This window comes from Beta vulgaris, chromosome 1 (assembly GCF_026745355.1).
Source record: "Beta vulgaris subsp. vulgaris cultivar EL10 chromosome 1, EL10.2, whole genome shotgun sequence".
Taxonomy (NCBI): Eukaryota; Viridiplantae; Streptophyta; class Magnoliopsida; order Caryophyllales; family Amaranthaceae; genus Beta; species Beta vulgaris.
In genome coordinates this window covers 24180128-24201346 of record NC_079202.1, presented here as the reverse complement: position 1 = coordinate 24201346, position 21219 = coordinate 24180128, and the positions used below count along the sequence as shown (strand labels likewise).

General features: G+C 37.4%; 2 protein-coding genes across 3 annotated transcripts; one reads left to right on the top strand and one right to left on the bottom strand.

Annotated features, from left to right (window-relative positions):
- Positions 1–2864: 2864 nt before the first annotated feature.
- Positions 2865–11414, bottom strand: LOC104899051 (protein OSB1, mitochondrial). 2 transcript variants are annotated; one of them, XM_048645260.2, is made up of 6 exons: positions 11230–11414; positions 11100–11138; positions 10604–10992; positions 6616–6754; positions 3732–3816; positions 2865–3259 (listed from the first exon to the last, which is right to left on the bottom strand). In XM_048645260.2, the coding sequence occupies exons 1-6, from the start codon at positions 11248–11250 to the stop codon at positions 2985–2987; spliced, it is 948 nt and encodes a 315-aa protein (XP_048501217.1). In that variant the 5' UTR covers positions 11251–11414; the 3' UTR covers positions 2865–2984. The 2 variants fall into 2 exon arrangements, with proteins under 2 accessions (XP_048501217.1, XP_048501221.1); XM_048645264.2 differs by lacking the exon at positions 11100–11138 and having other exon boundaries at positions 11230–11413.
- Positions 11415–16842: 5428 nt separating this feature from the next.
- On the top strand, positions 16843–17409 carry LOC125493326 (uncharacterized). The gene has a single exon (XM_048636568.1). It carries the CDS (start codon positions 16843–16845, stop codon positions 17407–17409), a length of 567 nt encoding a protein of 188 aa, XP_048492525.1.
- The last annotated feature ends 3810 nt before the right edge of the window (positions 17410–21219 follow it).

Here is a 21219-nt window from a genome sequence, read left to right as displayed (position 1 = left end):
GTGGCCTGTCACTTGGTGGGTGGCAGTATCTTAAATGTTTCAGGTTGAAGCCGTGAGTTATTCTTTTGCAAGTTGAAGCTAATACAAGTTGGAGCAGTATTATAGTTGCTATCGAAGTGAGGACGCTTGACTTTGTAATAGTTAATTGTTTATTTTCTATTTATTTCTACATTTAAGAGTCGCTAGTTAGTGCTCCTGATTTTCTATTGGTTGTTGCTCCGCGAAAGCGTTGAGATTGTTGAGCTTTGGGATTTGGAAATATTTTATAAATTGAATTTGCAACAGGTTCATATTATTTCTCGCTTTAGCGTTTTCCTATTTTCAAAGGAAACTCTGCCGGATTTTCTGTAGAAATTTATGGGAATAGAGTATGAGAATCAGAGCGTAGTTATAATAGTTAATTTATTTGAATAGAGTTGGGATTGAGTTCCACACTCTCCGATTTAGTTCGGTGAGTGTGATGGTAATAGTCCGGGTTACCTTGACTGGAGTCTCTTTCGCTGTGCTTAATCCTTTGTAAGCTGGTCGGAAAATTCGGGCTGTTACATGTACGGGGCATACCAAGCGCACCTCATGCTCCCTCTCATTCTCTAGCTCGTTCCCTTGTGCCATGTCTCGCATTACTCGGCCCCGAAAAGGGTCATACCTGCAATAAAAACACGAGCAAACATGGTGAAAGCATATGTGCTAGAAATTCGATCAAAATAGATCGAAAATCTAGCAAAATGTCACTATGATCAAGTATGATCAAGGGAATGAAATAGAAGGGAAAAGTGGGGAGAAAGAGGGAAGAAAAGGGGGAAAAGGGAGCCAAAACAAGCCAAAAGAAAGTCATAAAGTGCGTTAGGAACGCACTTATCACAACTCAAGTAAGTCTTTAATTCCTTAAACTTAATGGCATTCCTTAAATTAAAGGAACAACTCTAATTCTTACCTATCACATGTTCCGTTGAACTATTTACAACCTATCTAACTTAGGTTCATTAATCAACCGGTATTATTCAAGTTTCTTAAAACTTTTGAAGCTCTTGGATCTTTAAACAGATTTTTCACTAGTTTTTTGAATTTTACGAAAATATAACGGATGCCCTTATAGTTTCAAAAATACAGAAAGTACCCATAAGGTTTAAAATACATGACTTCACCATGTCGCTATTTTCATTAACTATCATATTTAAAATTTAAAAATAACAATTGAAATCAATCTAGTTAATGCAATTAACCCGAAATTAATCAAATCAATGCTAATTAAATCCTAATTAACAGTAGTTAATTGAATCCCCTCACCACCACACCCCTTTAAGACGCTTTGTGGCTTCTGTTTTAATAAAAAAAAAGTCGTTTCAAGGTCAAAAGTGGTCATTTAATATCATCTCGAAACACTTGTCCCAAAAATTGATTTATTAGTAATCATTTCGGCCGATTTCTCAAGATTTGCGCCCTTTAAGAATGCTTGGTAGTGTCCATTTTTCCAAAAAAAAAAAAAATATTATGAAGGTTAAAAGTGTCGTTTAAGATTGTCTCAAAACTTCTGCTTAAGGATTTACTTATTATGCATTTCGATTGGCTTCTCGAAATTGCGCCCACACTTAATCACATTCGTATTTTAAAAAAAAATTGGTTTGAAGGTCAAAATTGTTCGTTTAAGATCGTCTAAATCACATGGCCATATAATTAACTCATTAATAGTCATCTTGATCAACTTATCGGAATTCACGTTCCTTAGTGGTATGGCCATATAATTAACTCATTAATAGTCATCTTGATCAACTTATCGGAATTCACGTTCCTTAGTGGTGCTCAACGGTGTTGGTTATCCCAAAAAGGTCGTAAAATAGGTAAAACATAATGTAAAATCGCTTAGAAAATACATGCTTTAAAAGCGTGTAAAGTAGGACCCACAAACTAGAAAAAAAAAATCAAATTTTCCACCTTAAAAAATATATGTCATTTTTTCCTTAAATAACAAGGTTTAATTATAGTTAACTAGTTGTTAGGCCTGGGCTACGCCTCGGGTAAGAAAAATTTTCATTTATTAATATTATAATTTAAGATGATAACACTAAATATTATTTGGTCTAGTGGTTAAAACTTTAGTGTATGTTCTTGAGGTTCCGAGATCAAACCTTACATTATGCAATTTCTATTTTTTTTTTATTGTTGTGGATTACATAGAGTAAAACTCCCTTAGGGAGAGCGCCACATGGCACCATTTCTGACTTAGGCACGCCGTTTAATATATTAGTATAGATTCGAATTTAATTAATTAGATGAATTAAAGATCATTTAGGTTATTTAAGTTGAGTTGGACTCAATGATTGACGAGATTGACAACCGTTAGTCACTAAATGTATATCAATAATTTTTCAAAATCTCAAGAGGTACCTTGTGCATTTTTGAAACTATGATAACACGTCGTGCATTTTCATAAAACTCAATAGTATATGGTGAGAAACCCGATCTTCAAATGATTTTTGAAAGTTGTAGCTTCTCACATTATAATCAACACTTTGTAACATTTAGTTACACTTTGTATGTTTATCATCTTCATAACTAGTCAACAATTAATACTAAAAACGGTTAGTTGTTTATACACAAAGGACAATTTACCAACAAGGCTCATTGTTAAGGTAAGTTCTTTTTTAAGGTAAGATGAAGTAAGTTGATCATTTGAGAGGAGATAAGGGAAATTTCTCAAATAGATCCCATGAAACTTAATCCTTAAACCTCATGGATATGAGGTGGGAAGTGATGCCATACTCCACCCCCTCAATTCACATATTTCCTAGTCTTTTTGTTTGGCCATTTTTTCCTAATCTTTCTTTTAGAGGATAAATATTTCCTGAACTAACAGATACTCACTCTTTCAGAGAAAACAAAACTAAAAATAAATAAATAGAATCTGACAGGCAAATCTTGGCATGATTCACTTGTACGATTCACTATCTACACTGCTTAAAGTAGATTTTGGTACCAACTCCTCATCAGTAGTCAGGCAGCCATCTAGATGGAGAAAATGTGGAAGGCGCATCATTCTTTGGTCTACCTGAAAGTCTAGAGTCGAGCAGTTCAACTTGTTTTTTAACCCATGGCGGATTAGAAGCATTGAGCCAAAGCACTTCACCAGTACTCTTGTGCCTAAAATCTGGTTGCTTTGGATTCTTCTTTTTTTCCCGATCATCATACCACTCACTTGGATTGGCGAAGAACATTTGCCATAGTTGAAGCCGATTTCTGTACTTTTCTATGCTAGATTCACCTAGTTGTTCACCACCAATAATTCAACACAACCAAAGAAAGAAATAAAGTTAGACCTCACTATTTTTCCGCCAAAAGAATAGTTATAGTATGCATCCCACAAAACAATGCCTCACAAACTCAGATCACAATGATCAAGTAAAAAGCAAGCAAAGCCCGAAATTCAAAAGATCATAGTCTATAATCCAAGCAATAACTGATCCTTGCAATAATTAATCAGTTAATTAAAGATTAAGGCTGAGGTATGCATGGCAGGCAGGCAGGCAGGCTGATTCAACACACTATATTGCATATTTGCATAACTCCCATATAGATAAGTAGATCAATGCAATTTCAAGCACTATAATGTTTTTAGCATCTCCAAATATTTCCTAAAAGTAACACCATGTACTACTAATGAGCATAGATCCATAGAAATAACAATGAGAGAAACAATCACAAGAATGTCTCCTGATTACAAACGGGAATCTTACCAGTCCCTACTCCTGAATCCACCACTCTTTGGATGTCTTTTGCAGGTTCATCTAGCTTAGCATAATTTAATTCCTTTGCAATCACCTGCAGAAACCAATTGGACAGGTCAACGACCCTGTGAATGATAACAACATATATGAGTAATAATTTCTGGCTACACATCTATAGATCCAACCCTTTTCAGTTGTATTTTGTGGGCAAAAGGCAATTTTTTTTACACATTACATCTAGTGCACTTCATCTCTGTCACACAACAGAAAATGACCTTGCATATCAGCCTCTTACTCTTGCCAACATATACATTTTGCAACATCTCCTCTTTCCATCACCCTCAAAAAGTTATAGACCAAAAACATAAGAAAAAATATTGTACTACATAAAATCTTACAAGCTGACACCAACATCAAATCTACGACAGCAATATTTATAGAATCATGAGCTAAGAAGATTGCTTCACTAGTGGAAATTATCACGTGCTCTTCAGTTACACAGCGAGACACTCTCCATGTCCCTCTCAAGTTGTCTCTACTCTCTAGTTCCTTGTCTCTCTTCCCACGCAAACACTTGTCTGTAGTGATAGTACCAGTTAAGTCCCTGATACTAATCTTCAATCAGCATCCTTCTCATAAGGTACGGGTGATTTAAGGTTAATGACAAATAATGTACGTGTCCTCTCCACCCCCACCCCCCCCCCCCAAAAAAAAAAAAAAATCCATCCCAACGGCCAACACGACCTGAAAAAAAAAAAGAGATGCAAGTTATATCTAGCTAAAGTCACATACTCCCAAAGAGTTGTGCGTTCTGTATGTTAAATACCTGTTTGATTCTGTGGGCTCAGGCAGAAAGCATAAATGTAAACAGATAATACGCAGAGCAATTAGAGATCTAAGCTATACATATATTTGAAGGCTGTAAATCATGCCATATATCTGAACAGCAATATCATTAATCGAATATAGAAGTTTATTTTTAGTAAAGAAAACTAGTTATCACTTGATTTATCACTTTCATATGCTTGATGTTATATTCTGCTACATAAGAATAAGCTATTGCAGGTCCTTGACAGTGCAATACACGGAGGAAATCCATGTACGTACTTTGGCAATGGGGATGAAGATGTCTTCATTATCAACTCACTTCGTTTCCAACATTATAGCATGAGACATTTAGGGGACAAACTGTTAAAACTCTGCAAAGCACACAAGATATATGACAGCAACTTCTTTCTTTGTATTTCTTGGTTGATATAGTCAGTTCCATTAAACATAAGCCATTAGTCAATGGGAATAACTGTAGAAAATTTGCGGACAAGAGGTCTATGATAGTACAGGTCCTTCAAAGAAGAGGAATGAAGAACTAATATACGATGCAATGGTGCAAAGAGAAGTGGAATAATATTTGTGGTTGGAGTACATCAAAGTTCTGCACTTAGCCCTTTTCTTTTTGCTATAGTCAAAGACAAATTGACCAGATCAATTCAAGATGATATACCATGGTTCATGATGTTTGCATGATATTGTTTTGACTGATGAGTCAAGAGAAGGTGCTGAAGAAAAGTTGGAATAGTAGAGACAAACTGGCAAGATCAATTCAAGATGATATACCATGGTGCATGATGTTTGCAAATAATATTGTTGTTTTCACTGATGAATCGAGAGAAGGTATGGAAGATAAGTTGGAAACTTGGAATAGTGGAGACAAACTGCAAAAAACCCAAATCCTCCTGCTATCAATTTCACCTAAGCTAGAAGACAATCAAGGCCATCAGAGGCACACCAGTAAGTTAACTACAAAGTTAGTTAGTAGGGAAGTTGGTATGCAGGGGAACATCGAAGGAATAATCTAGAGGGGATGAGCCATCTTTTACCTGTGCCTATATATAGAGAGCCAGGTATAGTAATAATGTGTATGCAATAAGAAAGCCTAGAAAAGGAGAGTCTCACATCTCGAATAGTGAGAGTTGTATTTGAGCAACCCTTGTTTATCAATACAACTTACTATCTTTGCTATTGTTGCTTTAGTTTTCCTAATTCTTCAGTCTACTCCATTGATCAGATCCAATCTCTAGCACAAACTTTGGAATTTAGAGGATCTAAGTTTAGTAGAAACAATTTTATCATTTGTCAAAAAAATGAGTTCTTACACGCCGGACTGTAAATCATTTTTGGGACTAATGTTGTCATTGTATACATTTCTTTAGCTTGGAATGCTCATAGAGTTGCCGTTTGGAAGGCCATCTAAGTGGAAAAATTGTAGTTAAAAAAGAATAACTTTTTGCACATGAAGTACTAAAAGCAAATTTGAACCATGTAGCATGTCAAGTGACAAAAGGTACAAGAAGGCCAATATCTTAACCTGGACATTCATTGGATAAAAGCAATTAAAAAGAATGTCACACAGGGTCCAGGAACAAACATGAAAGAATCCATATAGGACAAAGATTTTGCAGTGGCTACACTCAAAGCAGTTTAGGGATGTACAGGAAGCTGTGAACAGAATGTGTCATCATCAACATAATTGAAAAGAATAGAAATGAAGCAATCTGGAGTATCCAAAAGTATCAAGATGTATAAACAAACTCCACCCTAAGCTTTTTTTTTTTTTTTTTGAAATTTTCGATGTACATTAGATGCCATGACCTTCTAGAGGCACAACAAAAACTCAAAATCAAAGAAAAGGGTGTCTCATCTCTTCGTGGCCTTCTGCAATCGAGGTTCAAGTTGCCTTTAGATGTAAAATGCAATGATGATTGCGAAAGAACAGAAGTAGGATAACCCACCTTCATCTAAGTAGAAACATTACAAATAAAAAGCAAGGGGGGGAGGAGGGGAAGGTTGAAAGAAATACAAAAGAAGAGAGACAAAAAATACTAGCAAGCAAAACCTTGTATCGCAGTATATCTACTCCTTCCGAATTTGATTTTGTGTATGATCCCAGCTCACCAGATATGTATATGCAATCATTTGGCTTCAGATGCAGGAAAGCTCTCTCAGCCAACTCATCCCACATCTGAAATGTTATCCTGCTCAAAAGACATTAAATATAAGTTCTCTTGAAGCATAAGCATCCATGACATCAGATGATCTGTTTGGCAACAAAACTATACATGCAATGCTATTAGAAAAGCATCACTCAAGAAAGGGAAAAAAGGAGGTAAAAGGATCATTAGATGGCAAAAAACCACTAGACCTTTTGGCATTTCTATTCGATCTCTTAATTCTATTTGACGTAAAATCAAACTGGAAAATCTGCTGGTTAAAAATTATTGAAAACAGTCAAGCACATTAAGTAATGACCACATTAAATTAAAGCATAATTACTAAAAGGTGCCAACAATACATGCAACGAAAGACAAACAAATCCACTAATTCTAACAAATATTGATACACACATCAGGTAATCAATATCTATGATCATTTCGCACAAGGCCTGAAAACTTGGCCCCACTGATGCCCAAGCCATCAAAGATTTGTGTGTGTCATCTCAAATGGACTAAGATTTGTGTGTCATCTCAAATGGAGTGTGATAACACATTTCCACCAATAAGTATGCAGGTTCCTTCACCAATTTCCATTATCATTTATATTTGTTATACAACACAACTAAGTACTTGGTAGTAATCAAAGTTCCACAATATTCGCAAAGCTGATTCAAAAAACAACGTCATTATCTCTCAAATTATTGGCTTTAGAGAGGTCAAAAACTAAGCCATCCTTCCCAACATCCACAAACCGTAGTAGACGGTACTTCCAATGTCCAATACATTGTAGTCCCATATCAAGGACACCATGTACTCTTCTTCAAGGTTCTCTCCCAACTAAAAATCCATAGTCTTTCAACTTACAAGGTCCAATAAAAGTACAGCATCCAACTTGCCTGTCCCCTGCAAGTTCTCACTTTTACTAATGTGCCCATGAGGGCAACCTGATGGCAGTCTTACCCTTTCTCTCCTGACAATGGCAAAAAGTGTTATAAGCAGTCTTTTTTTGCAGACCATAAAGGATTGTCGGCTTGCAGAAGTGTTGATTTGTGAGATTTTCATTCTTTGTTCTTGTGTGAGTGTTGCATTTCTATCTTAGACCTCTACGAACTTTTACTATGCCCTTTTCCTTCAATTTGAGGTTGTGATCCATTGATCAAAGTATTTGGGGACTTTAATGCAATTGAGAGATTCTATATTGTTGGGATGTAGGAGCAATTCATTGTGATTCTCTAAGCCAGCTATCATTTATGTCCATCTAAATCGATATATGATGATGAGGATGAGACGCTAATAGATTCTATCATTAATCTTGCAAATGTTTGATGCACTATTAATTCAAGCTAGAAAACTATAAGAAAACGATGATCATATGTTCAAGGGAAACCTTCACCCAAGCTGCTTCTTATTATGACTACGACATACTGTGGGATTTCAGTTGAACTGATGGGGAGATATAATAGAACTAAGCCCTGTGACCTACTCTTTTCCTTCAATTTCAGTTTTGCTCAATGTGTTATTAAGATACATAATTGGTAGCATGCTGGAAATTTGTAAATTTAGATTTGATCTTGAGCAATATTAAAACCCTCTATGGAAGAGCATGGCTTGAAACCTTTAATTGGACGGTGACGCTGATATGACTAAATTTACATTTCCTTAACAGCTGACCAGCGAAACGGATGTTGTAAGGGTTGAAGTAACTAAGGCATTACTAAAAATCACTTTACACTAAGTAGAAAGTGGAAAATGTTTAGTGACAAAGCTTGTACTTTAGAGGGCGATAAACAGGAAAAAGGCTTATCTATTCATTGGATTCTTAAGTTGACTTGTCTATGGAAATAAAATGGCTTCTGGCTCAGCCACTAATGAGACTGAGAATGCAGTAAACGAGGCTAATATATTGGATAGTTGGCAACTCTAGTAATTCCATAGATTGTCAGATAGTTGGCAACTCTGTCATCAAATTTAGCAGAAGGGATTCCGTCTCCGTGGATTTTCAAATAGAGAGTAGGATACATTAATATAACAGAACGGAAAAAAAAGTCACAAGTGATTATATCTCAATCAATGTATTACAAACTATTAACAAAAAAAGTGTGTTACTACCAACCCTCTGTTATATTTTCCATGAAGATAATCCAACCAATGTGAACATGGTAATTGGTAAGGCCTTTCTTGAGAGGTAAGATAAAATTCAAGAAACGCCACCTATTTCATTTGTTCATTTCTAAGATTGGCTGGGAAGAAAAGAAGGCATTTTGAAGGTACTCATGGAGGTTAACATGTCAATATAAATAAGGGGGCCATGAGCCCTCTATCGATTCAGCTTTCTCGAAACCTGATCTAAGAGATCCAAGTTTTTATTGCAGAAAGGAATCTGCAAAAGTGTGAATAGAGTGATTTAGTTAATTCTTGTCCTCAAACATCCTTGACCTCCAAGAAGTGAGAAGCCTCTTTTTCCTTTTGATCTTGAAAAGGGTATATACAGGAAATACATCTAGGATAGTGAAACATATGGGGATATGGTCATTTTCTATAAATCCTAGTTCTGTTAGGATTCTTTATGAAGTGTCCTATATCTATTAGGAGACTTTGTATTTTATTTATTTGTTTTATAAGTCTTTATTTTATTTTAGGTGTTTGAATGATAAAGGAATCCTATTATGTTAAGGAGTCTAATTCTTTTGTCATTGAGTCTTGTTAGGAGTCTAAGTGAGCTAGGATATGGTAATTCTTATCTTAGGCGTGGATAAGATTTATCTTAGGCGTGTGATTAATTATAGGGTAGGATTAGATTAGTTCTTATCTTGTTGTTAATTCTTATCATTAGTTCTTATCTTGTTGTTAATTTTTATCCTAGTTTTATGCTTATCTTTAGTCGAACATGAACCCTATATAAGGGACGTTTAATTCATTAATAAAATCAGTTTTTGCTGAGTAAAAGAAAGTGCATAATTGCATATGTTGAGCGTAAGTTAACAAATTGGTTTCCGAGTATTAAACCAAAACAAACCACCGAGACTTGTTTGTCCATGCTCTTAACCGCGACTTAAGAGTAATATCCCTTTAGTTTCATAGTTAGTTCGTTTATAAATCACAAAACAATAAAAAGAGTTCGAAACAACCACGAAAAATCACATCAGATAGGAAACACTAACACGTTACGAGGGGCTACTCTAAATGCACAAGAGGTAAGAATTCTGAATTCAAAGACAATACGGTCTATTTCCAAGAAAATCAACTCTAAAGGATGCATCCTAGTCATTAATGGAGTCTAGATTGAGCCCCCATTCAAATAAAAGGATCACCCTCAATCACCCTTTAATGTATTTCTAGTGTTCTCCTTCTAACTTAAATGCTTGTGATCGTATGAAGTACTTTCACCTTCCACTTTTAACATTTTCGAAATATTAGATGATCATATGATCTATGTACTTGCACAATCCATTTTAAACCTTTTTGACAGTAAATATTTCAACAAAAATTATTACAAGGTTATATAATACTTACAAAAAATAACTACCCCCAACTTAAAGACTACTTCTTCTACTAATTCTCACAAGTCACAAATTAAGAAACTGAAAAAGTGGGAAAAAAATAAGGACCGGTTTGTTATTGTTTTTAGTTTCTCGTTTTCAATTTTTATTATAAAAATGAAAACAAAAATTTATACAAACCAGAAATTGTAGACTGTAGTTACGTACATGACCAATTTTGTTCATTGTATCCCATAATCATATGAATTTTAAAATCTTAAAACAAAAAGCTGAAGACAGACAACGACACCAAATGGACCCTAGGTGATAACAGCAAAAGAAACAATTTATGCATATGTTGTAAAAGTAAGCATTATCTATTATCAGAAAGAGAGAGAGAGAGATGAGTTACCAGAAGGAGGTGTGGGAATCAATAGAAGTTTTGACACGAAGACTAGAGTGAACTCCGAATTTGTCACTTCCGGTAGCAAATTTCTTTAGAGGGTATGCCACAGTTCCAATAAAGCTGACCGAGTTATGAAGCCGCTTCGACCATATTACATTCGAAGGACGAGCGTAGTTGCCAGCGTTAAGACACAATGCGCTTTTACTGCCCTCAGGTTCGTCGACGGAGTTGTTGTGTGCTGCGGGGCGGAAATCAGAGGCAGCTGAAGATAGGCGCCTTATGACCGACTTGCTGATTGAAAATTGTACACGGAGTAAAGCTTTGGAGATCATTACAGCCCGTAGCAGATCCAATATTCCAATATTTCCGGTGAGGGGTGACGCAATTTTACGAAACTATCAATTACCAAACAAAAAACTACTAAATTCAGAAAAATCATAATTTTTTAAGTCCCTAAAAATTCACACACACTTACAGTACACTAACAATATAATTCACTAACAAGATAAAGGCCGCTATTGTGAATCACAAATTCATGCATCTGCAATCCAATTTCCAATGACAGATTGACAAAGGCTAAACCATCAGAGAAAAAGACAAAAAAATGTGGCAATCAAATGATTTCGACTTACCGCAGATTCACAGTCCCACATATACAAGCCAGAGGCAGAGCTCTCGGCTCAGCCGGGCAGGCGGCACAAGCCAGGCGAACCGGCACAGCCAATTTAGGCAAAAGAAGAACGATATGAGGAACTTTACTGGCCCCCTTTCTCTTCGCAATTTTCTCTACCCGGCCCGAGTAATCGACATTCTACTACTGAAATTTTGGTTTATTAAGTTACTAGTTTTCCACCCGTGCAAAAATGCACGGGAAGTTTTTTTTTTTTTGATTTAATTTTTATATCAAATAAGAATGTGTATATATTATGTTATACATGGTAAAACACTGCAAGTTTACATGTAGCATTTATTGAAGAGGAAACACGAAAAAATCCTTTTATCTCAACGAAGTGAATGAACATCACAAATGAATTATTAAATGACAATAATAATAAGAGTATTTTAAAAACATTTTGAACCATGTCTTTGTACTATACATTTGTAGTAATATTTAATTTTTTCACGTTCTTTATCAGCTATTAATGTTTTTCAAACCCTTTTTGCTAATAACTCTTGATATGACAATATATATTTAAAATTATATAATACGTCCCTTGAAATCATGGTGTATCTATATTTATATAAATATGTAATGAAATAGTATAAACATAAAATTAGAGCAGGCAACCAGCAATGCAAGTTGGGCTGGCAATCAGTTCAAGTTTGGTTGGATTTGCTTTCGGGTTTACTACACATCTAATAAACAGGTTGAAATACTCAACCCTGACCCGACCTATTTGATAAGCGAATTACCCGTTGAACTCATTTAATCATAATTAGTATTATACAAAAAATTAATTATTTTCTTAAAAGTATAGAGAGTTCACTGTTGAAAGTATGCATGTTTAATATTTCTTATAATAATTGTGACCAATTTTAGCAATATTTACTTTTTTAACCAAATTTTAGATTTATCAATATATTTTTCGAGAATTTTCTACATATATGTAAGTTAACAAAGTCAAAGCATGTCAATTTCGAGTCGAAAATGTCAACCTCAACCTACCTGTTTAATCAATGGGTTAGAAAATCGGTCAAAGTTCCAACCCTAACCTGCTTATTTTGGGTTAGGTTCAGGTCGTATTTCGTATTGAGTTAGCTTTTGCAAACCCTACATAAAGTAGTGACATTATAATTTACACTGTATAGTAAATGTAAATTAACAAAAAAATTAAAGAAAAAATACATTTTACAATTTAGTTTATTAAAAAAATAACATGTAACTCATCTAATCAAATAGACAATAAATTTCATGTATATTGTAATATATAAATTTATATATATTGTAATGTATAAATTTTTCTTCTAATATATACCTAAGAGATGAATATAGAAATATCGTACACGATATTATGATCTTGTAATGAGAATCGTATAAATTAAAATGGGTTTAACCTTAAACAAAATAACTAAATGGGCTTGTTATCTAAAATGATATAATATTGTATTAAGAATAGTCTAAAATTGGCTTACAACCCGTGCGATGCACTATACTGAAATATAAATTATCTATAATAATCAGTATTATTATTATAATCCATATAAATGATTAAATGGTACTAAATTAATAGCACATACATTGCTTAGGTTAATTTAATTAACTTTGAGTAACATTTAGTGGTCAAACTTGTTCAAACTCGCTTTAAGCTCACATAAATTTTCTTACAATGAATCTAATTGTTTATATCAATATTGTTACATATTAAAAAAAATATCTATTCCCCCTAGATAGCATGATTTTCATTTGCGGGTCAGCAAAATATGTGCTGATAATTAATATTAATAACATATATCTAAGAAAAAATATGAAAACCCAAAATCTTTCAATTTAGAAATTGAATATTTTGTGATATTTACATTAGAATCATGAAGTGATCATACACAAGTAAATATTGAAATAATTTACGAAAGATATAAATGAGAAATAAAGATTAGATGGCTTTTAAAATTTGTTACTATTGACTTGCAAAATAATTTACATCTTGACTATTTGAGAAATAATTTATATATATTAAGATTATCTGGACTCGTGCATAATGCACATGGATTTTTTTTAGTTCTCAAATAGTTTTTTTTAATTCCAAAATTATTGGAATGACTACATTTAAAATTGAAAGATTATAAATTATAAATTTATATTTCATGATATAATGTTTTCATTAGGGTTGTTAAAATTAAAGCTGGTCCAATATGATAACCCGTCTCGAATCTAACCTGAAAATTTCGGATTTGGGTTAAAATTTTCAACCTGAAAAAAAAGATGGGTCAGCCGAACCCGACCAGAAAAAATAATGGGTTAGGTTCAGGTTGAATTTTTGAACCTCAAAAAAATCCGAATAATCTGACTTTGAAGTGGGGTCAAATTCAAGGCATGCCAACCTATGTTTATCTAACTTGTATTAGACCAAACTCGTTTCTTGAATATTCTAAATTTGATTAAGTTGGTATTTGAATTCAAGACTCACTCAATAGGTTGAATTATTGCAATGATTAAATTTAAAATCAGGTCATTTTGGGTTGGTTTCGGGTCAACCTGAAATCGAAAAGATCGGGTTCAAATTCAAATCTTCGACCTGAAATCAGAATCAAGTCAAGTTTGGATTAGGGGTAAGTGACCCGAAATAGAAATCAGGTGAACTTGAATTTAATCCAACTCGAACTTATTGCTACCCCTACATTATTAATATAGACAAATGACACGTAAAGATAATTATTGTATACTACAATAATATCTAATAATAATGTACCCTACTGGAGTAATAATTAAGCAATATAAAAAGTTGTGAAAATTATCAATCCCGCAACTCCAAAATAAATTGTCTACATTATAAATCAAAATCTACGACTACAGGTAAGTTACATAAATGATAATGTAAAATGGTAAGTTATATCAATATTAACATTGTTTATTATTAGTTAGCAATGCAACTGTGCCGGAATTATACACGAACTAATATGATTGTAAAGTACTTCCATTTGGTGAGTGAAACTTACCAAATTTATAAGATTGTAATTGATCCATTTTACACGTGGCACTAAAAAAATGAGAATAAGTATAATGATGACATGTGGCGAAATGAGTAATAGCTTGACACATAGGCAAATTTTTCTAGCTTTATATATATATATAGATTATATTTTTTTTCTTTTCTAAATTAGTAAGTTTTGCCCTATAAAATAACGGAAAAATTTACAATAGAGGTCTGAACTTTGGGTGATAATTTTTAAAAGGTCTGAACTATTGATTAACCTGTGTAGGTCCCAACTTTAGAGGGTCTTAACTTTTAGCGGGCCTCAGTGACTTAAAACTGGCTTGATAGGTCATCACTTGTAAAACTTGGGTCACATCAGAAGGGTTAATTGAGGGGGGATGTAGTAACTAGGTGAGATTTTAAAAAAAATCTTCAGTTTTAAGTCGTCGAGGCCCGCTAAAAGTTAAGACCCCCTAAAGTTGGGACCTACACAGGTTAATCAATAGTTCAGACCTTTTAAAAATTATCACCCAAAGCTCAGACCTCTATTGTCAATTTTTCCTAAAATGACCAATTCACACTTACTTATAACAATTAATCAAAAAATGAATTAAAAAAACCCTCACTCAAAGACTCTCTCTAGCCGTCAGCTAGGTTTGAGTGCAAAGTCTTGGGAAGCGAGGGTTTTTGTCTCTTTTGGTGAGTCTTTGGTCCCTACTGGTGGCTAATTTCCTTGTTTCGTTGTGTGCAATCATGGCTGATGACATAATTGCACGTTGTTCCACATTAAAAATTACAGAAGAGGAGAAATCTGTTGTTGACTTTGATAAAATCTCAATAAATAATGCGAACACTAGTATTGATATGGCAATTGTGGGGAAGGTAATGGAGGCCGTATAATTTTGAAGCGTTTAAGCGAACTATGAATCAAATCTGGGTGATTTCAAAAGACGCTTTGTTTAGATCGATTGAAAACGGACTTTTTGTGGTCCAATTTGCCTCGTTGCGGGATAAGATGAAGGTGATGGAGGGTCGACCGTGGACTTTCGACCAACACTTAGTGATGATGAGCCAGATTGATGGGGGTCTTCAACCTTCTGAGAGAGCCCTTGATTTGTGCCCATTTTGGGTAAGACTTTACAACCTACCTATGGACTCCAGGACAGAAGAGCATATTTGTATGATCGGGAAGAATATAGGAGAGGTTTTGGAGGTGGAGTCAGATGGGATTTTATGGGATAAGTCGGCGCGTCTGCGAGTGATGGTGAATATCTCTCGACCATTGCGTCGCATTCAAAAAATCAAAAATAGTAGGGGCAAGGTCGTCGTAGTGGAAATTAAATAAGAACGATTACCGACTTTCTGCTACGTTTGTGGAGTGTTGGGACATATTGAACGTGATTGTACGGAGGTGTTAGAGGATGGTGGTGGGGAAGAGAAGCAGTGGGGGGTGTGGCTTAAAGCTTCACCGAGAAGGGGAGGGGTGAAGAAACAAGAGGAAACTAAGCGGTTTTTGTCTTGTTCGCGAGTGTTACACTACGGGGTCCCGAAGCCTATAGGGGGAGAGCATGGTGGATTGAGGAAGGAGGACACATCTCAGGTTGTAGGTGGGGTAGCGGTTGAGGTGCCACAGCAAGGGGACAAAGAGGAAGCTCAACTCCATGATGCCACACATTCTCACGTTCTGCAGATTGGCGAGGGGAGTACCGCTGCTGCTCCTGGGAAAGGTATGTTCAATAATATGCATGGTAATGATATTATGGGGGATAGCAGCATACTAAATGATAATGGTCATGTGGAGGTTAGTACTTTTAATGCTAAGGAGGGTAATGTGGGGTTTCTGTCACATGGTAATAATGTGGTGTTTCATGAAAGGGGGCAAGGGAATGACGTAGAGGGGGAGAATGTTGGGGTTGACCGAAATGAGCAGGTGGGAGAACAATGTATGGGCCCTATGGAAAGTCTCTCCTTTTCTGTAGGGCACAATGGGTCAATTCATCAAAAATTGAAAAAGAATGCTAGGAGAGTGAAGGTGGATAATGGGAGGCAAACTAAAGTGGGGGAGGGTAAGCTGTTTGGTGAGAAGAGGAAGTATCAGGTGGAGCTGGACTCGGGGATGGATGGATATGATATAAATATGGCTGAGGCAGATGAATTGGGGAAAAAATTAAAGGTGTCAGGTATTTTTGATAGGGTGTCTATTCCCTTGACAGTAGCGGAGGTTGGTGCTGAACAATACCGCGAAGGCCAATGAAAATATTCAGTTGGAACTGTCAAGGCCTGGGCAACCCTAGGACAGTTCAAACGCTCCAATCTTGGTGTTGGAGAGAGCGGCCTAACATGGTTTTCTTGATGGAAACTATGGTGGATTCTAAAAACCTCGAGGTTTTTGTCAAAAGAAAATGTGGTTTCATGGACGGATTATGTTTTAGTAGTGTGGGTCTTTCAGGAGGAATAGGTTTTTGGTGGTCTGATATGAATGTTCATGTGACTTCTTTTTCAACTCATCATATTACAGCTCAGGTTCGTGATGATGATTACATGGTGTTATGGACGGCAGTGGGGATTTATGGGTGGCCTGAGACCGCTAATAAACACTTCACTTGATCTTTGATGCGGGAGATACGAAATAATGTTACAGGGCCCATTGTGTTTTTCGGTGATTTTAATGAAATCTTGCATGCTTCAAAGAAGGATGGAGGGGTTGAAAGGAGAGAGAGTCACATTGATGCATTCCAGGAGGTGGTTGATGTTTGTGGGCTCCAAGATTTGGGCTACATGGGCAGTATTTTTACTTGGAAGAGAGGTAAAGATGGAGATACAATGATTCGAGAAAGATTGGATCGTTTTCTATCAAGTGCGGACTGGGGAGCTTTTTTTCCTCACTACTGGGTTCACAATTTTCCCATTTATAAATCCGATCACGCCCCCATTTTACTTGGGACTGATTCGGTACAGCAATTGGGTGGGAGACGGAGGCGTTTCCATTTTGAGTCCCTATGGCTCTCGAACCCCGATTGCCAGCAGGTGGTAAAACAGGCGTGGGGTGATGCTAGTGACCATGACATTTCATATAAGGTGCAACAATGCGCGAATGCTTTAGGGGGATGGGCTGCAGCTACGTTTGGGGATGTAGAGGATAAAGGCGAAAGAGAGAGAGTTAGAGGTGTGGCAAAATAAGTCTCCTGATGGTGTGATGGTTAACAAATGAAAGGAGCTTGTTATGGAATTGGATGATCTAAATCGCCTCCATGAGTCATATTGGTTTGCCAGAGCTCGTGCCAACGAGATGAGAGATGGGGACAAAAATACTTCATATTTTCACCATAAGGCGAGCCATCGGAAGCAACGAAATTCAATTCATAAGCTCCAGGATAGTGCCGACAGTTGGAAGACGATTGAGGAGGAGGTGGGGGAAGTTATCAATTCCTATTTCACGAACATTTTTTCTTCCTCACTACCATCGGATTTCGAGGATGCTGTCGCGGGTTTCTCGACCAAAGTAACCACTGAAGCAAACGCTAGGCTTGTACTTGAACCCACAGGCGAGGAGATACGGGCAGCTTTGTTTTTGATGCACCCGAATAAGGCTCCTGGTATTGATGGTATGCATGCTCTCTTTTATCAGAAATTTTGGCATATTGTGGGTGATGATGTTATAGCTTTTATTCAAAAGTGGTGGAAAGGGGATGCAGATATTGAGTCGCTGAACAAGACTTGTATTGTCTTGATACCTAAATGTCCCCATCCTAAACAAATGGGGGAATTTAGGCCTATTAGTCTATGTACGGTGCTTTACAAAATCCTTTCTAAGATGATGGCAAATAGACTCAAACTTCATATGTCTGATATTATTTCACTGCATCAGAGTGCTTTTGTGCCAGGTCGACTTATTACAGACAACGCTATGATTGCGTTTGAAATTTTTCACAGCATGAAAAGAAAGAATGAAGGGAAGACAGGGACTATGACGTTTAAATTAGACATGAGTAAGGCCTATGACAGAGTAGAATGGTCTTTTCTTGAAAAAGTCATGATTAAGCTGGGTTTTTGTTCGGAGTGGATTAATAGAGTTATGTTATGCCTCTCGACTATTTCATACTCTTATAAGTTGAACGGGTGTGTGAAGGGTCATATTATACCTTCGCGGGGGACTTCGACAAGGAGATCCGATGTCCCCGTATTTGTTTCTCCTATGTGCTGAAGCTTTTTCGGCCCTGTTGACAAAATCTGCGGATGATGGGTTGATTCATGGAGCCCGGGTATGTCGTAATGCACCCCGTATTTCTCATTTATTTTTGCTGATGATAGTATTCTTTTTACTAGACTTACATCTCAGGAATGCTCGGTACTGGCTGATATGCTCAGTACGTATGAGCGAGCATCTGGTCAGAAAATTAATTTCAATAAATCCGAGGTGTCTTTTAGTAAAAATGTGGAGGTGCATCGGAAGCAGGAACTCCTGTCTCTACTGGGGGTTCGAGAGGTGGAGAAGCATGAAAAATATTTGGGCCTCCCGACAGTGATTGGTAGATAAAAAAAATGGTGTTCGCGGTCCTTAAGGAGAGAGTGTGGAAGAAGTTGCAAGGATGGAAAGAAAAACTGTTGTCGCGTGCTAGGAAGGAGGTTATGTTGAAGTCTGTCATCCAATCAATTCCTACTTATATGATGAGTCTGTTTTCCATTCCGGAGGGGATCTTGAATGAAATAAATTCTATGTGTGCTAGATTTTGGTGGGGATCCCGGGGCACGGAACGTAAGATGCACTGGATAAGTTGGGAAAAGTTATGTCTTCCAAATCGCACGGGGGATTGGGATTTCGAGACCTTAAAGTATTTAACCAAGCGTTGTTGGCCAAACAGTGATGGAGACTCTTATGTGATACTAGTTCTCTTGTCCATAGAGTGATGAGTGCGAGATACTATCCACATGATTCTTTTTTGGAGGCCAGAAGGGGCTTTGATCCTAGTTATATATGGCGTAGTATATGGGGAGCTAAATCGTTGCTGTTGGAGGGCTTAAAATGGAGGGTTGGTAATGGAGAAAAGATAGGGGTATGGGATGAAGCTTGGTTGCCTGATGACTCTTCTTCTATAGTTCCTACTCCGAACATTGAGAGCCCTGCGGATCTTAGAGTTGCTGATTTGATTAATGATGAAGGGGCTTGGGATGAGGAGGCTCTTGCGCTACATTTCACTGCTGCAGATGCAGCGCTTGTGAGAGATATTCCTCTTAGTGTGCGTTGCCCGAGTGATGTGCAATATTGGTGGCCGACGTCTAATGTCTACTCTACTAAATCCGGATATTGGTTGGGAAGGTTGGGTCACATTCATAATTGGGCCCAACGTTTTGGGGGTGATAATGGTGAGTTGTTGTGGTCGGTGTGGAATGTAGGAGGACCCCCGAAACTATGTCCTTTTCTATGGCGTGATAGTACGGGTGCCCTAGCAACCAAGGGAGGACTCATGGATAGGCATATTATTGAGGATGGCTCATGCAATAATTGTCAGGGAGGTAAGGAGTCTATTATTTTTGCTATTTTTCATTGTCCGATTGTTCAACCTATATGGGACAGGTCTCCTTTTATGCACTACATTTTGGATGGTCCGGAAACCTCTTTTGTGGAATTTTTTGCGTGGTTAAAATCACAACCAGATGCACAAGGGCTGCTAACTATGATGGCGCTCGCCTGGGGTGCGTGGTCATATCGAAATGCAGTAGTTCATGAGGAACCGTGGCACAACTGTGAGGTAGACGTTGCTGGGTTTTTGAAGCTCGTCACTGATTACAAGAATTATGCGAGTGTAGTGCATCAAACTCCAGTGCTGCAGCCTATCTTGTCTCGGTCCAGCTGGGTTCCACCTAGGGAGGGGTGGGTCAAGATTAATACCGACACTGCTATACTAGGTAATGAGGAGGTGGGATTGGGAGTTGTTATTCGTGACAGTTCTGGGAAGGTTTTGGTGATGGCTGTGAGAAGGTATCAAGCTCGCTGGAAGGCTTCGTTGGCGGAAGCCATGGCTGCCAGGTTTGGGATGCAGGTTGCGCGCAAGCATGGGTTTGTTGCTACTGTGGAGTTGAAAGGAGATGCATACAACCTATCCAAAGCTATAGCGTCGAAGTGCATGGGACGTTCTCCACTTGATCTCGTAGTTGAAGACATTTGGTTGATTGGTGATACTTTAATAGATTTCTCTATTTCTCATGTTAAACGGGGAGGGAACACTGTTACTCATTTAATTGCTAGATTGCGCCCCTCTAATGGGGTCGAACAATTTTTTGTAGATGATTTTCCGCAAGGTGCTTTAGCCTTGGCGGATCTGGATGTTGGTTAATAAATTTCCTCACTCCGTTTACCCTAAAAAAAAAATAACAATTAATCAAAATTATCCTTAAAAAAAAATTAATCAAAATTAAACCTATTTAATTTACCCAAATTTAACCTAAATTAACAATTAACCATCATCCCTCTCCCACCCACCCTAGCAATCCAACCACCTCCCCACCACTGCAGCAGCCCCCTCCCCACCAGTCCACCACTGCAACAACCCCCTCCCCACCAGTCCACCATTGCAACAGCCCCCCCACCACCGACCACACCCAACTCGTCGAAACACCACCCCACCCGTCGAAAACCCCACCCTATCCGATGGAAACCCCACAATACTTGCCGAAAACCCCACTAGACCCGCTGAAAACACCACCCAACCACCGAAAACCCCACCCGCCGAAATCACCACCCAGCCATCCGAAAACCCCACCTAGCCACCGAAAACCCCACCCCTACTGCCAAAAACCCCACCTACCCCTCGAAAACACCACCCATCGAAAACCAGTCGCGCGACTGCAAGGGAAGGAGAAGGGGAGGGGGGGTTGCGCGTTCAGCAAGGGAAGGGGAGGGAGAGGGTGTCGGTGGTCGATTTGGTGGCGTTGGTGGTCGCGACGGTGGCGCACTGGTGTGGCCCACTAGTGGTGGTGGCTCACTAGTGT

Bases quoted from the DNA above. Each gene is read 5' to 3' on its own strand.
- LOC104899051 (XM_048645260.2), bottom strand. From the start codon at position 11,250: ATGTGGGACTGTGAATCTGCG. The intron at 11,139-11,229 runs GTAAGTCGAAAT...ATTGGATTGCAG, and splicing joins TGTGGGACTGTGAATCTGCG to ATGCATGAATTTGTGATTCA. The intron at 10,993-11,099 runs GTTAGTGAATTA...GGTAATTGATAG, and splicing joins ACAATAGCGGCCTTTATCTT to TTTCGTAAAATTGCGTCACC.
- LOC125493326 (XM_048636568.1), top strand. From the start codon at position 16,843: ATGCGGGAGATACGAAATAATGTTACAGGGCCCATTGTGTTTTTCGGT.